At 41.5% G+C, this 16853-nt stretch overlaps 1 protein-coding gene across 5 annotated transcripts in view; it reads left to right on the top strand.

Annotated features, from left to right (window-relative positions):
- The window catches only part of KIAA1549 (KIAA1549 ortholog), a 142200-nt gene that overhangs the window by 55314 nt on the left and 70033 nt on the right, over nt 1–16853 (top strand). For all 5 annotated transcript variants that reach the window (XM_036400161.2, XM_036400162.2, XM_036400160.2 and 2 more), the window contains exon 2: nt 13200–15977. In XM_036400161.2, the coding sequence (XP_036256054.1) occupies nt 13200–15977 (2778 nt within the window). The remainder of the gene's footprint in view (nt 1–13199; nt 15978–16853) is intronic.

The raw sequence follows: 16853 nt of genomic DNA, 5'->3' as shown, positions 1-16853 counted from the left end.
GAGATTACTCCTTCTTTCTATAATTTTACATAAGCTTGAAAACAATTGGCATGTTTTATTCTGCACCTTCTCTTTAGACTAATAATTTTTCTTTTAGGATGATTAATCCCAAATTTATCCCAGTTGTTTCCTCATTGGAGCACCTCTGTCCCTCCACTTGTGTATTTTTCTTTGGATTATTTATAATTAGACCATATTTTTCCTTAAGTTCAGCATCTAAATCTAGACAAAGTCACACAAAAAGCTCATTTAATTCCTTTTCTAGTATCATAGCATGAGACTACCCACTTGGGTTCGTATCCCTTCCTGAAGAATCTTGTGCAGTCAGCTGGATGAGAGCCACTGTTTCCTAAAGCACTCTGGGGGCTCTGCTTAGGACTGCTAAGCTGAGTTGTCCCACTGTGGTGGCTGCCATGTAATGTTGGCCCTGCAGGAGAAAATCTGCACAGAAAAGAAAATTCTTACTCCAAATTTTGAATTAAGGCTCAGATCATTGCAAGTGGAAATGTTTAAATATCATGCATTTGAATTGAAAGCAAAGCTCAAACTATGATACTTCAGTGCTTTTTCTCTTTTCATTTTAATTAGCAGATTTTATCTGTACCACATCCTTTCCTGGGCAGTCCAGTATTAGTTAATGAACTGAATTCTCTGTGTAGTTGAAGTTCTGTGTGCAAACCTCCCCAGGTTAGGATAACAGCACTTGACAGATGTGTGAATACCTGTGTCAGATTAAAAGCAAAGGATAACCGAGCACCTGTACTCCAAAGTCTTTTCTTTAGACCATTTTGAGCCCCATCTGGTCCACTTTAAAAGAGTATAGAAACTTCCCTGTGTTTTCAGAACAATTTATTCTAATTATTCTTTGGGGGAAAAACCCTCACTGAAGTGGTTTTTTTTCTATCCAGGGAGTGGAGATATTATGTCTTAAGTCTATGGTAACTGTATTTGTGCCAGTCTCTATATTAGGTCAGTTTATAGCAAGAGAGTATTCATGGGATAGTGGGAGTATTGCAGTGAGAGACAATTAGGCTAAGTGTCCACTCTCAAGTGACTGTTTGTTGTGGGGGGAATTGAAAGCACAGGGAATGAAGTAGAGTAAATTGTAGCTCATAACTTGTGTAAGACTGACCTGCTTTCCTTTAGCATAAATAAAAATTGTATGCTAGCTTGACAATTCAGGCCAAAGTAGTACAGAGTGTGTGTGCTGTGATCCATAAACACTGGCCTTTTTTTGAAAATGGACACCTAGGCATTGTGAGTTGGGAAAAGCCAAGCTTTGGTAAGGGGAGAAAATACCCATATGCATGTGTAGCCACTTAAATAATTGAAATCAACTTCATACAGAAGACTTAATTGGTTGTGGCTGCTCTTCTCCATAGGAAAGTATTTTCTCATGAGATAATTGTATTTATTTAACTGTATTTGAAGTAGTTGCTTCAAGAAATTTAATTTGGGGTGTCTCAGCACTTTTGGTGGTTTCAAAGGTGTGGAGGTATAGTTATCTGTAATGTTATTTCTTGAGATTAGGTTATTAGAAAAAAATGCATCAACTGTCAATGGGGATCTTGAATTTAGCCCTTCCACCTAAGAAAGGGGAATGATCCCAATGTACAGGATCTGGGGTTGGCTCTTAAGAGAATGTTTGGTTATACCTGATGTGCTTTCCTTTAGCAGTCTCTGTCCTTTAAGGCAGGTGTGGATTTTCCAGCTTTCTAAGGGATACGTGAAGGAGCATTTATGTACAGGTGTGGATTTTCCTACTTTCTAAGGGATATATGAAGGAGCATTTTTGTACATTGTACTCTGTCACAAACACTCACTAGAGAACATTAGTGTATTTTCCCCTTTCTTTTGAACCCATTTCAGGTTTAAATAGGACTCTTTTGAGCAGTCAGTTTCTTAAGACTGATACACTATGGAAATTATCAGATGAGTGTTATTTCTTTATCCAGTGTATTTTAACAATACTGTGTATTTTATCATTATCTTGGATAAAAGTGGAAGTAGTTAATAATATGTGCAGTCATTTTCATTTCATTTTTGTTTGGAGACATTGTGTTGATAAGCCAGTTTTTTTGAAAAATCAACAGAAGAAGCCTGAAATTATTTTAAATTGTACTGAGCATGCAGTAAAGCAGAATAGCATCTGTTTTTTATCTTGGAAAATCATATATATTTTCAAATTATAAAATGTGCATCAGTCTTGTCTCTACTTTGTGTTCTTATTCTTGAAACTCAGGTCATTATTCCCTATAAAACTGAACTTGTGCTTTCCCACAGCTCTGTCTCATTACAGATGTAACTGAATGTATTTCCTTCCTCTGGGAAAATCTGGAAAGGGAAGGGAAATGCTTTAAATGTGTGGTACCTTGTGGAGAACAGTGGCAGCCTCAGTTTCAATGCAGTGATATTTTTTAAGTAGAAAGGTTGTAGCTATTTGTGACATCAACCCCCAACTTCTAAATTCAGTTTAGAATCCAGTGGGTGGCTCTTTCAGCTTCTAAACATAGTGTTGTCCTGAGGTGTTCCTATGAAAGGAACCTGGTAATTCACCAGATTCAATGTGACAATATCTTTTTAAGTAGATAGATTGAATTAGATAGGTTGACCACATCATAAGCAGAAAAAAACCTACAGTTTTTCCAAGTTTCTTGGTAATCTAAGGTGTATGTATTTCATCTTCTAAAATCTTTGTGTACTGTCCTGAGAGGTGCCACATAATGAAGGAACTCATCACACTTCACTAGTTTAAACTTCTGTGTTGTCCTAAAATGCAGATGAGATTGTGTCAAAACAAATACCAAGGTCTGAATTGAGAGAAGCCTGTATGCTTCTTGTGACACCCATGCTTGCTGTTCTGGATATTATTCTTTTTACTTGTCATTGTCTTGGAGACACAGCAGCCAGAATGCATCTCAGTCCTGTTTCCCAGTTGCTTTCTCCAGAGTGCATGGGAATGAGGCTGTTTTTAACCAGATGTGAGATTCACCTGAGTTCCTTTTAAACCTGGCCCAGTTCTTTTCAGCAGAGACTGTTTTTACCAGTGCCATGTGTGGTACATAGAGTGGTATCTCTGGACCTGTGCTTGATCAACGTGTGCTGCAATTTCCAGCCCTTGCTGTCTCATGTCTGAGCTTTAATGGGGGGAGTTTGGAACCTTAGGTAGTCTTGCACAGTAGAGACGTGGAGGGATGAGATGACCCAGGGAGCTAAAGGGCCAGGAAAGGTCCTCTTAAGGACTTGGAAGGATCATTTCTTCAGTGTCATCATTTGCCTTGGTAGCAATTCCCAGCCAAGCTGACATGGTGCTGTACTGCAGGATCTTGAGTAGTCGTTGTCAGCCAAGGTGACAAGTGTGCAGTGATTATTTCTGAATGTGTCAGTCTGGCTGGTGTTATCCACCTGTGAATGATGCCTTGCCCACTTTTTTCCTCCTTGCTGCTTTAAGGTAAATATGTTTTCTTGAATGCCTCTAACAAATGTCAGTTATAATACAAACATCTTCTCCGAGCTGTGCTGTGGTTTCTTAGTTTTTTTTAATGCTCAGTTGTTCTGAAATGTGTTTCAGTTGCTCTGCTGGTAGTCTTGCCTGAGAAAGGCACACGAATGGATCTGTTTCCCAAGATTGTTTCTAAATTGGCTGGTATGTGCTAAGTTTTGGTAAGAAGAGATTCCTTGCCTGCCCTTTTTATTGTTGTTTTTCCAATTCCAATATATGAATTAGAAAGTTTTACTTTGCGATGTTTCTGAAGAGATATTGTTCCTGTAAAACATGCTGTGAGCAGACTGCCTCATAAAGTATGACTGTGAAATGCTTTCCACTCCCATATACTTCTCTTGACAGTTGTTTTGTTACCTTCCTGGTTGTCCTGTACATAAGAAGTATATAATCTATGCTTAGATTCTCTTTTTGGATTATCTATATATTCATCGTTTCCTCCAGCAGATCCTTTTATGGTTTATTTCTGCTACTCTTAGTAACATAATGTTTACTGCTTTTTTTTTTTTTTCCTGTTGTTAACTGAGGCTATGAAGTTTCTAGGGCCATGGAGAAACTGTAGTTCTTATTACAGGATAGTCTTACTGCCATGACTTGGGGACTTCAGTATCCACAGCTCCTTTATGCTAAGTTTGGGATGCCACACGACTCTAAAGCAAAAAAGCGTACCGCGAAGTAGAAGACTCACACCTTACAATCCTGGGTATTTTAGTAGGTATGTCTGATAACTGGTGGTGCCACAGCTTCACCAACTTCTGTGCTGGGAAAAGAGGGTCTAACCTGGCTGGAGCTGGCTGAGCTGAACTCATTTGTGCTGGTCATGAAGTTGTTCCCATGTCTGGAAGCTTGGGCAGCAGTAGCTCAGGATAACGTGTTTCCAGCAGAGTGCTCTGAGAGCGCTGATGAGGGCTGTTGGATTGCATTAAGGACGTGGAAGGAAAGGCTTTGGGCAAGTTTCGTTTCTCTGCAGAAGCAAGCTACTGCAGTTTCTTTACTTGTCATCTTTGGAGTATGTTGCTAAGGAGAAAAGAACAAAAAGACAAGAATGAGTTGCTAAATCTTGAGATACTTGCACAGGAAAACATCCTTGATAACATAATTATTCTTAAAGCCAGTGCAGTTCCAGAATCTCTAATAAAAATATCTGCACTGAATTTGTCTATGTTGTAAATGGATGCCTAAGTTTGACAACCTCTAGAGAAGGTAATTTTCGTTTGTTTTGGTTAAGTTCTTGTATAGGGTCTTATTGTTTGAAGTAATACTTCTGTTGCCTTCTTTCTAGTAATTTTGCCAGGAAATTGCCTTCTGGAAGTTCTATGGGTATGAATTATGGCAGAAGCCTGATCTTTGGTGTTATGCAGTTGCTCTATTTATTACAGGGTGGGATGTCTTTTTTTTTTTTTTTTTTTAATTTCTGTTTTTCCAGGCGAGGTCAAGGTCAGTAACAATTGCACATTGTAAAGAAAAAGCTTAGGTAACCTCCACTTAAATGTACATGAGTACTTCTTGAATTTCTGCTCCATCTCTTTGAATGTCTCTTTTCTTTCCATGTTTTCAGCACTCTTTTGGTGAAACGCTTATTTTCAGCCTCAAAGGCTGGGGTAGCTGGGACTGTTCTGCTCTCTTTCCCAGCTTTTCTTTGAGATCTCCTTTTCCTGGGAAAATGCGTTGACAGATTCTCTTTCATGTGCCTTGATTTGCCAAGTGATACATGCTGCGAGTACCACTAAATGCCTTCATATCCAACTGAGCAGGAGATTTTTGGTATTATTTGCTTATTCATACACAACTGTTTGAAAAATTAAGCATGTACAGGCATATTGTTGCGATCTGGCCCCGGAGCAATGAAGTTGTTGTTCTGAGTTCAATACAGAGTGATGGTACCCTGCCAGCTGAAAATCTCATCTTCAGATTTTTTCATCGTGCTTTTGTGTCTGCAGCGGAAGCCTTGTGAATTAGCCTCTCACAGGAGCTGCTTTCAGGTGCTGCAGGTTGGGACTTCCATTTATTCCTTGAAGTAACAGGATTTTGGAGCAGCAAGCCTGCTGACCTGAGCAACTTAAAGCTCAGTCAAGGGTATTTTTCCTCTGTTGGTAGCACAGTTAAGGATATGTGTCAATGAAGAGAGTCCCTGTGGATAACTGGGTTTCTAGGATACAGCGTATGATCTGTTTTAATTAGACAGTTACTCTTGTCTTCAGGCTCTCTCATTTCATTGCTTGTAGAGATTTTATAGTGATAATGTAGTGTAAGAAGTAAAATTGTTTTGTTTTAAGGATGTATTTTTTTGCTTGTGTGCAAAATGCCACTCAGTGATCTGTCACCTGCACTAAGAAAGAGGCTGGTAGGAATTTATTTGGTCTTTTCAGAAGCTTCCAGGATCTGCATTTTGGTGGACACTGCAGTGCTGAGTATAAACATAAAGCTTTTCACTAGTCATTCAGTTGGATGAAAACTGACACTGCCTGCTTAGAGACTAAAAATCAAGTTGCTGTGCAGAAAGCAATTAAAAAGGAAAAAAAAAAAAAAGGAAGTGGGGGGAAGGAAAGCTTTTACATTTTAAAAATGTGACCTGGTTATCCCAATGAGCAAATCTGATGAGAGTTTTTCTTAGAATTAACATTTGTAAAGTCAATTCAAGTTTGTGTGTACTTTATCTCTAGCATATGGCTTCCCACACAATGATGTCATGTACAACGAAGTGCCAAAAAAAGCGTGAATGCTCCCAGCAAAAGCTACACTTTGAACTGGGATTTGATGTGTGGTTTCTGTGCCTGTGTGTGCGTGGCCAGACAGCCGGTCCTGTTGGAGCACCGAGCTCTGCATGGAGGCACTGCTGTCCTCAGCTGTGGGTGATGGTCTGCAGGAAGGCACAGTGGCCATGGAAGGCTTCAGTGTCATAAACATCTACTTTTCTCCTCTCTGAGATGTTGGAAAAGGGAGTGAATTGTCACAGCTAATTTGCTTCAGAGGAGTTCTAGAGAGGGACTGTCAGCTCGAGGCATCTTGGTGCTGTAAGAGCTTCATGCAGGTCCACAGGAGAGGATTTCTGTATCCTTGGGGTTTGCAGGTGTTGTGTAGGCATAGCAAACTCTTCTGTGCATGGGCTTTGTTCCCAGCCCACTTCTTAGCTGAGTCACGGTTTTCCAAAGGTCGTAGTAATGTTTGGGAGGTGGATCTCGCTTTGTGCTTGTGTTTATGGAGTGGATGGTGGAGTGGCTCACTCTGACCCCTTCTGTATGTTCTCCTGCCCTTAATGCCTGACCTGGTGGTCTGCTTGTTGTTACCTTCTGTTACAGAAAGCTTTCCTTGGGTTGCACAGTTTTCGATCTCTCTCATGCAAAACAGAATGTGTTATAGCGGCATGAAATAAAGACAAATAAAACTGTGGGTTCTTTTTCTTTTAGTCTGCCATTTACTGTAAACTACTAAAGGGTCCTGTTCTGCTTCAGCAGTGGCTATGTTAGGAAGATTCCTGGATCAGAGCATAGATCACAAGTTTCTTCCTGAGCTCTTCCATTGGCCATAGAGTGGAAGTTGGAATCTCAGACTGCCTACAGGTCTTTAACAACGTGATGGTTACTAGCAAATGTCCTAAAGGAAATTTTGAGGGTGGCTTAAGTGTTGGAGAAGGAAAAAAATGTCAGTGCCAGTGCCTGCTGTTACAGGTTCCTTGGTATTGGCTGCCAAATGCAAGAGTTCATGAGGATTTTGTAGTGTATGTTTTGACTGGAGTATGAAATGCAGTTAGGCTGCCTTCTAAACCTCTTTCTTTACAAAGCCTTCATAACTCTGCTGGCCAGCAGGTTTGTCTTAGCCCCTTTGTGCTGTGGTGCACTTTTTCTCCTCATACAGAGATGGAAGCTTGTGCTTATTTGCTGTGCAGCAGGGAGAGGTTCTTGTCTACTTGCACCTGGGCAGCAGCTGAACCACAGCTGTGCATGTGGGTGAAGAATGACTTCAAGATGTTCCTGATCTTTTTTGGCTATGTATTCAAACCTGAAGTATGTAAAAGTGAGCATGTGTGTACCTAGGCACTCACTTTGCCTGCTGCTTCCTAGTAACACTTATTTTCCTCGTAATACAGATTTTTGTGTCATGAAATTTTTTCATCAAACTGCAGTGAGAAAGAGGTCTGAGACAGCATAATTTTTCAATTTCATTACTTTCTCTTTCTTTTAGCCTTTCAGGTGGTACAAGCAGCTTCATTAGTTAAAATTCATATGAGCATCTGGTAAATGGTGAGAGATTCTTTTACAGTAAGAAAATCAACATCTTTGAGAAAGAACTGTTGAGACTTAGTATGGTTTGTGTCCCTTGCTGCCCTGACGGTGCACTGGGCAGGGGTGCAGCATACGCTCCAGGGACTAGAACCTTCCAAAATCTGCAGGGAGCCCCGCAGAGCAGCTGTGAGCTGGAGCTTGGGAAGGGAGGGACAGTTCAGGCTCCCATCCCCTCCTCTCCCTGGCTTTTGTGTGCCAGGGGTAATTATTGTCACTGTTCAATCCGTGCCTAATGCCTCCCAGAGAAGAAAGCAGACAGCTTTTCGTCTGCACATGCTTCTGTGACTGGTATTTTCCTACAAGCCACACACCTAAGAAATTTAGTTAGAGGCTTGCACAAGGGAGCTATATAAATTTTTTGCAATGACCTAATGCATACAAGCTCTTTTGGTGGAAGCTGTACTAAATCCTGTTAAATAAATTAGGAAGTTATTAAGTGTTAAGCTGTAGGAGGAAGAGTTAAGTTTTTTTCAGATCCATTTGCTTCTATCATTCTTTCTACCCTTGGGTGGTCTTGAGTCCTACGCTGCATTCAATTTCCTACTACCCATTTCTGGAAGAAAAAGTTAAAATATATATTATCAAAAGCTTCCCTTTAGCGGGATATGCTGCTCCATGCCATAATCAGGTAAATGTTTCAAGTGGTGACTATTCCTAGTGAGCTCATAGCTTTAATTTTAATAATTTGGGAGCTCCTGTTATGTAATTAGTCAGGAATTTTACCGTAATATTTGTAATGTATGTAGCATTGATTGCCTTTCTACCTAAAACACATCTGTTTGAAACAATGGGTAGCAGTAACAGAGCAGTTTTTCTCCTTGCCTTAAAAACATAGCTACTAAAATTTAATTTTGTTGGTCATTGTGTTAGTACTCTGAAGATTTTTTTTTAAGTGATACGTGTTTTGAGCTTTTTTGCTGCTAGTCTGCTGGCATTTTCTGTTGTTTGCAAACTTTATTATTCATAACTTAGTTTCTCAAAAATAGTAGAGTGAAAATTACTTGTTCTATTGTTAAGGCCTAATTTTTATTACAAGTAAAGATTTCCTGTCTTTGTTGTCATGCCTGTACCTGTCTTTGCTTGAATATCATGATAATAAAGAAAATTACTGACTTTTTAGTAAATACTGAGAATTGTGGTAGTGTACAATTGCCATATCTTTATAGCCGAGCGCAGAAAAGTGATGCAACTTTTTTGAAGTCACATGAGGCATCAGTGACAGAGGTGAGATTACATCTGGATCCTACATTTAAAAAATACATGGAAGTATATTTGTTATAAATGAAGAATATAGAAAAGGATATCAGTATACATATGTAATGTATATATGCATGTATATATATATATGTATATTACAAATATATGTTTAAAACATCCTTTCTTCTATTTATTACAGGTTACAGAGCAGACATTACTTTTTAGCACTGCAGCTACAGGAAGAATGCAATCTGCATCCCTGTAATTGCTATCTGGAAGAATGACTAGTCTAGTTTCTGATTTATGAACTTGCTGTAGTTTTCTGGCGTGCAGACATGGTATATTTTTGTCACCAAAGAACTCTGTGGATTGCAGCAGTCCTTTGCTGGAGTCATGAGAAGCCTCTGTCCTTGCCAAATTCACACGTTGCAGCAGCCTTAGCGGGGCACGGCCGTGCTGCTATAATTTCAGATTTGGCAGTTTCAGGGGTCGCTCATTTCAGTGACAGGTTTCATTACTTGTGACACCAGCTAGTTGTTTTGGGGGGCAGCAGGAGCAGCAGAGAGCTTGCCCCCTGAAGGCCACCAGCAGATTTCCTATGTTACTGCTCCTCCCATGTCCCAATGTCATTGTCTGAGCTGTGGCATTGTAGCAGTGCCATCTGTGACTCCTGTGGCCCCTGCCACTAGTGCTCGCCTTTCCTTGCCTTTGCTGTGGCTTGGGATCACAGCTTTGTTCCCTAAGCTATCTATTCTTTTTCATATTGTTATCAGCCTGGTGGAGTTTGGCTTGTCTGATGTGAGCCCATCTGAACGGGAACGGGGAGCAGTCACCCGACAGTGACAGCTGTGCAAACAAACAAGTCAGCGTTGATACTCATCAATAGCTTTGTGCAGCCATGGCATTGAGATGCAGCAGAACATGTGCAATCTGTCTGCTTCCTTTGTCCCACAGCACAGCCAGAGCGGCCACTCTGCGCTGATTGTCATGCCATGGTGTGCCTTCTCCTCCTTCCCTTTCTCCTTTGCTTTTCCTGCCTCTTTGTGGGCTGTCTGGCTGCTCCCAAACACATCTGCCACGCGTCCCATCTGCTCTCCCTGAGAGGCACGCTCAGTCCTGACAAGCGCTATTCAAGTGGTGCACTGTTCTGTGGAGTTGACAGAAAACACTAATTTGTATTATTAATGGCGTATCACTAATGCTCCCTGCTTCTGAAACACTGAGCAGAGTAAATAGGGTGGAACAGCAACTTGTAAACTTGCTGGTTGGTTTTTTTTCAAAATCCTGCATGCGTAGGTGAATTTTTCCCATTTCCACTTACCATAGGTAGCAGTGCTCTTACTTTGTCTTAGAGTTTGTAACTTTCTCAAGACACCGTGTGTTTTCCTTCCCAAAAATGAAACATTTATTTCAGAAGTTGTGTTCTTTCCTTCCTGGCATCAGTGGCAAGATTCTTTACATTAAGAGGCAAGGCACAAGTGTGGGATGAAATATTAATTTACTATTCCTTTGTCTTTCAAGGAAAAAAATATTATCAGACCATCCAAAAAATTTAAAAACCATATTCTAAAGTCAGAAAGAATTTAAAGCCTTGCCTGTTCTACACATCTGTTGGAAAGATTAGGGTTATGCCCTTAACTCTTCAGAGCATCTTTTCTGTGACATTTACTTACTTCCAGCAGGATCTTGCCATGTGCCAGCTCCCCAATCAAGCTGAACAAAAATAAAGTGGCTCTCTGTGGGTGAAGGAACATGGTGCACAGTATAGGCATAGCCAGGCAGTAGAATTGTTTTTGTAGCATCACCTCTAGCTTTGAGTCAAAGATTTGTGGAGATACCTGATCAAAAGTGCAGTTACTAATTAGTATGAGTATTCAGCTCTGTCTGGTCATATTAACTGTCAGCTGTATTCACTGTGCTCATTATGTTGGAGCTGTCACAGCTGCCTTGTGCACTGCTGCAGAGATTTACAACATGAAGCTGTGGTGAAGAAGGAGTAACCTTCTCTGGTACCATGTTTGTCTGCAATGTGGAATTCACTGTAAGCAAGGGTTTGGTGTCCAAAGTACCAAGCTGGGCAGGATTTTACAGGGCTGCCTAAAAGGAAATGCACCTGCATACAGGGAGAGAAGTGGTTCATTTTGGCAATGTTTGGTCCATAGCCTTGTAAGTCTTCCTTAAGTAACTCCCTGCTTACTCAGAATGTCACAAAGAGAAAAGTAAAGGTTGGAAGCGTAAGTCAAAGAAAAGAATGAGGCCAGGGAGGCTTTCAGCAATGAAAAAAAAGTTGAGCAACTTTTGGTCAGCTAGCAGAGCTGTGTCAGGGTGCATTTTGGTTCTGTGCTTCTTGGAAGCTGCTTTGTCTGGTACTCATGTTAACTCCTTGTGAAAGCTGTTATTCCATGGTGGCTGCACTGTTCTGCACCGTGTCGTGTTCAAGCATCTGACCTGTGCTGAAGAGGTTGAGGATGGACTTGTTTACTTGTCTTACATAGCTTTTACAAGAGTGTTTTTCTTGTCTTCTTGTTCTTCACCTTAGAGCATTGTAAGGCAGGATATCTTATCATCGTACTCCAACTAAGCATCATAAAGCTGGTAATGCCTACAGTGAGTTTGAGGAGGAAAAAAATGGATTGGGACTGCTTGAGAGAATAGTATCTGTTATGCTGCAAAACGCTGTGCGTGGAATTTGCAAAATAAAGGATATAATCACAGCATTAACTTAGGTGTGATCAGTGGTAAGCATTAACTCTCCTAGTTGTGCTTTTCAGATCAGCACCTTCAAAATTTATCAAATCAGTGTGTCAGCACTTGAAAAGTTGTGTCAAGGAGTTCAGCAGAGAGACCAGGGAGAAGGGGATAGGAACAGCAGTTTTGTCACCTCTGGAAAGTGATGTTAGACACTGGGAGACGGATGGGTGAGCTATTCCTGCAGGACTTTCTGTGAGTTACTGAGTTCAAGGCATCCTCTAAAGGGTTACAGATGTGGTTGCAGTTGAGCTGTGTACTGTATCACTTGTCCAGCGCTTTATAATGTGTATGCTTGTTTTTACTTTAAACTGGTCCCTGGTGGTTTAACTGGATGTGATTCCTGCCCCTCCAGCCTTGTTAATGGGTGTTGCCAGTGGGTTCCAGCAGACTGCCTGGACACTCCCATGTGAAAATAGGGTGATCAGGCATGCTAGGTAACTTAAAGATGAATGCTTTGTGTGTACCCTTGAAAACTATTCTGCTGCAGTTTTCTGTGATTTCCTTTAATAATTCAGCTCTGAATGCTATTAATCCAATCTCAACATTTCAGGAAAGCAATCAGCCTTTTCTCTGCCAAACTCATCTGTTCTTGGAAAAGCTTATATACAGATCTTCTCTGTAACCCAAGAATGCTTTTTGAGAGAGGAGAGTATTTTGTTTGTTGAAATATGTAGTGAATTCTCAACTTTTTCTCCTTTGTGTTTGAATCTGGCCATTACTACTTGAGCTCTGCAAACTAGGGGAGTGAAGGCTTTATTACAGGTGGCCTCTAAAGAGAGCAGTCCTATAGGGCTGTGAATAAACATAGCAATTGTGTAAGGAAGCAATGGTGGACAATGTAAAAATAACATGTTACAAACGTGTCACAACATCTTAGCAAATTCTTCCTGTTGATACCAGGCCTTATGAAAAAGGGAACCCTTCTTCATCTCTGGTGTCACTCATTTCTGATATGAGGGGGAGGATCTGGATCATGAACAGAGTAGATCTTTTAGTGACCTTAATATTAAGAAAGAATGAAATCAGAGGAAATTAAGGGATACTAAAGGAGAGGAAAACACCTAAAATGATGTAGATTTTCCTGTGAATTGTTCCTCGTTTCCTTTTCTGATGTGTTTGCTTTGAGAGACCACTAGTTGCCATGGAGTGTAACCTTGCCCAGGTAAGAGGGAGGCACTTTCTGCTCTTCCACAGGTCCCTCTGGAGTGCTGCGGAAGAGACATATCAGTGCTTTGAGAGGAGCTTGTGTTGTCCTGTTCATTTCCAAGGAATGGAGTTTCACAAAAAATCTTACTATTTGTGCTGACTTGCTTGTGGAGGGTTTTTACTTAGTTTGTCTTCACCCTTGAATTCTGGGCAGTTGTCTCCAGAAATATTCAGTGTGACATTCGCTCATGGCAATCTTACCGCTTGTGCTGATCTGTTGTGTTTTGGCTTTTTTTTTTTTTCTCTCCCTCTTGATTTAGATGAGAGATCCTTGGAACAGCAGAATTTTTCCTTTTTCTCAACGGTGCACGAAAGCATATCAGGCAGCAGGACACAAACAGCCTTAGCAAGAAGTACTTTGGAGTCCCAAGAAAGTCATTTGCTTCAAACAGTTTTATCATCAGTTACCACTTCCTTTGATGGGACTTTACTTAGCCAAGAAGAAACAGCCATGATTTCAGAAGGGAGAAGTACACCGTTGGTAGATGTGTCTGTAAGGAGCAATGAGGCATTCCTAAGTGATGATGAATTTATTAGCTCCTTTTCAAAGGCACAGTGGACTCCTCCCGTGAAGTCTTTTGCAGTTTTAACAGATCATCACTCAGTTAATACAGTAGAGCCATCAAGAGAAATGTTAGAAACTGTGTTGCTAACACCTTCATTATCTGTCCTTTCTTCACTGTATGATATCTCAGAAACAGCACAGCAGAAGACTCCCTTGAGTGCTGTCCCTGAACGCAGCCACACTCTTATGGAGCTAAAGCCTTTTGTACCAGATCCTGAAAAACTAACAGCAAGCAGAGACTTGCTGTCGTACCCTCCAAATACAGCTGTTCCTTTCACTTCCATTCCTTCTGACACGGGAGTTGTGGCACAGGAAAACATCAATGCAAGTTTAACAGCTCTGCCTTTTGGGGGTGTTTCAGAAGGATCTCCTCTCCATCTCAAGCTGCTGGGTGAAACCAGCCCTGGAGCCCCAGATTCTACAGTGCAAGGTGCAGACCTGTATGGTGATGTTTACACCCATGTGAGTAGCAGGGCAGCAGAATCTCTCAGTCGAAGGACTTACCCCACTCCAAGCATTCCCTGGCTCACACCAGCTTCAGCAGCCAGTGCTGAGCCTGCTTTTTATCCTATTAGTCTTCCACTTGTGTCTTTCCCTCTTGATTCAGCTGCCATTTCTGTGAACTCGAATACAATTCTTAATGCCAGCCTGTTTACACATGACTTCTCCACTACAGCACCAAATTTGCCTGCTGGTTCAGAAATACCAAGTCAATCAGAGCTTGTCAGTGAGCTCAAGAGTCCAGTGCCTTTCACGAGATCCTACAGTTACTGTCTGTATTGTGACTCTGTTTCCCTTCTGCCAGAAGCAGGCTTTGCCCCAGAACATGATGTGGGCTCAGGCGATGATGCTGAAACTTTGTCCATCAGAGCCTCTGAAGTACAAGGCATAACTGCATTTACAACTATAATTACTGATGGGTATGAATTAGAGGAACCTACACCTGAGATTTTTGATACTTCTTTTCCATCAAGACCAGTTGTTTCATTTTCTTCAAGACTTGCAGAAATCCCTGACTCAAGCATGTTTTTATTAAGCACTACAGACACTACAACACCTATAACAATATCTCCCTCCTTCTATCAGCTCCCTGGGGAAACATCACTGAACATCTCAGTTTCCCAGACCTTCCCTGTTCTGGAAACAATTTCATTGACTCCAAGTGCTCATGTAGAATTTCCTGGTGCCACCACTGCTCTGTTGGACTCTGCCGTCACCCCCAGTGAGCCAGTTGCGTCGTTTGCAATCAGTCGGACAACCTTGCTGGAACTGCCAGAATTAATGCCATCAGAATCCGTGGTTTTGCTTGGCAAGACATCTACAAGTGATGAACTGTCTTTAAATATTTCAGATTTTCCATCCAATCTTTTATCAACACCGTTTCTTATTGAATCTAGCTACTTGTCTTTATCACTGACCATGCTAAATTCTTACTCTGTCACGCAAAGTGATTTATTAACACTGTTACCTCAGACCTTGTTGACTGGGACATCAGTACTTCCTGAGGATGTTACCAGCTGGGACTTAGCTACCACTGTCAGCTCTGCCACTGATGCCGAGGTTTCTCAGTTACATCTTAGCCAAACACCATACTTTCATTCAAATACATCATCCCTTCCAGATGCGCAGGTTCCTGAAATAATGCCATCATCAGAGTTTCACTCAGAGTCATCTGTGTTTCTGGAAGCATCCTCGGTACTGCCAGTGGGCTCTGAAGTTGTGTTTACCTCAGCTGCCACAGGAGCTACCTCTCAGTTGGAGCCTTCCCTCTCCACCTCTCCCTCTGTGGCTCCTACCCTGGTGCTGCCCACTTCCGACACCCAGTCTGTTACCAGCAGCATCTTGCTCAGTGAAACAAATCTAATCTCTTCGTTTACTACCTTCCCAGCAACTCCTGTCTTAAACATATCTTCATCTCTACTTTCAACTGCTCTGGGTTCTGATGAGGATATTGGTGCTACAGTTAACCCCACGCTGCTTTTAACATCTGGCAGCAGGGGCAGTGTCCCCACAGCCCTTCCTCCCACAGACCCTGACATCCTTGCATCAGATGCTGACGCCATCAGCATAATGCCCTTTCCTACAGCATCTCTGTCCGTGACCTCGTCGTTTGCTCCCACACAATTCCCCGTGACTGCCAGCCCTCCCCCTGGACATGAGGTTCCATCAGGAAGCAGTGTAACTGCTGGTGCTGATCCATCAGCTCCTTCCACCGCTGCCACCAGTGCTGCAGGCAGCCCAGGGACAATCTCCTCCAGTGCTACAGGCAGCCCAGGGACAATCTCCTCCAGTGCTACAGGCAGCCCAGGGACAATCTCCTCCAGTGCTACAGGCAGCCCAGGGACAATCTCCTCCACCCCTCTGAGGACCACTACTTTGTCTGAAGTGGTGGCTGTGACCTCTGCTGTGACAACCACCAGGCAGCCGTACGTCTGCGACATCACCGTTCCCGACGCCTACTTAGTCACTGCAGGTAAGATATCCCCAGCATTTTCATTTTGGTTTTCAGAAGCCACTGTAACATGAACTCCTAGCTAAATTGCAGATTTTGGATTAACTAAGTGAACCTTCTGGTGTAAATTTAGACAAAGAGCTGTAAAAGCATTGATTTATCATTTGTTGTTAAAAATAATAGAGTTCACTTGAACGAAGTCCATTGTGAGAGAGAGTTACAAATACATTACACTGCACAGAGAATGAAATTGTCCTCAAAAATTGCTGATACAAATGTGCTGAGTTAGAGGCTGCTTTATCATTTCATTGGTTGTAAATGAATGTTACTGTCATGGTACTGTTCTGCCAAACTGTTTATTGTTCTGACTGAGTAAGTTTCTCCTTTCAGTTGTTGCTGCTGTTTATTAAAAAACACCTGCATGTGAGGTAATGTTGTCATATTTAAGAGGAGAATTGGTTTAAAAAAAGTTTGGGTTTTGCAACCATGTTTATAATTTCACCTTACTAGCTTATGTTTGTATCTTACCTCCTCCCATACTTACTTTCAATTGGATTTGGTGTGTTTGTAACCAGAAAAAGTGACATTAGTGTGTTTGAAAATTAATTGTCTTAGCATCTGTGTTTGCTTTTTCTGGTGTTTTGCTGCCTCTTCCTAGTTTATTAACAAAACAGTGCCAGCAAACTAATCCAGGGCAGCTGCAGAAGTGCTGCATTTTTGTGCTGAGCAATTTTTTTTACTCTCAAGACTTAGTTGCAAGAAATAAAGCAGAATGAGCATAATCTCATCCTCCAGATATATAGGTGATCTAGCTATGCTAGTGATGAGGAAGACTTTTTTAAAATGTAATTTGAGTACTTTTGCAGGCAAGTAATTGATGGAAAGTAAATGCAGGAT

This window comes from Molothrus ater, chromosome 5, assembly GCF_012460135.2.
Source record: "Molothrus ater isolate BHLD 08-10-18 breed brown headed cowbird chromosome 5, BPBGC_Mater_1.1, whole genome shotgun sequence".
NCBI classification, from domain to species: Eukaryota; Metazoa; Chordata; class Aves; order Passeriformes; family Icteridae; genus Molothrus; species Molothrus ater.
The sequence above is the reverse complement of the archived record's forward strand: the minus strand, read 5'-3'. Positions and strand labels throughout refer to the sequence as shown.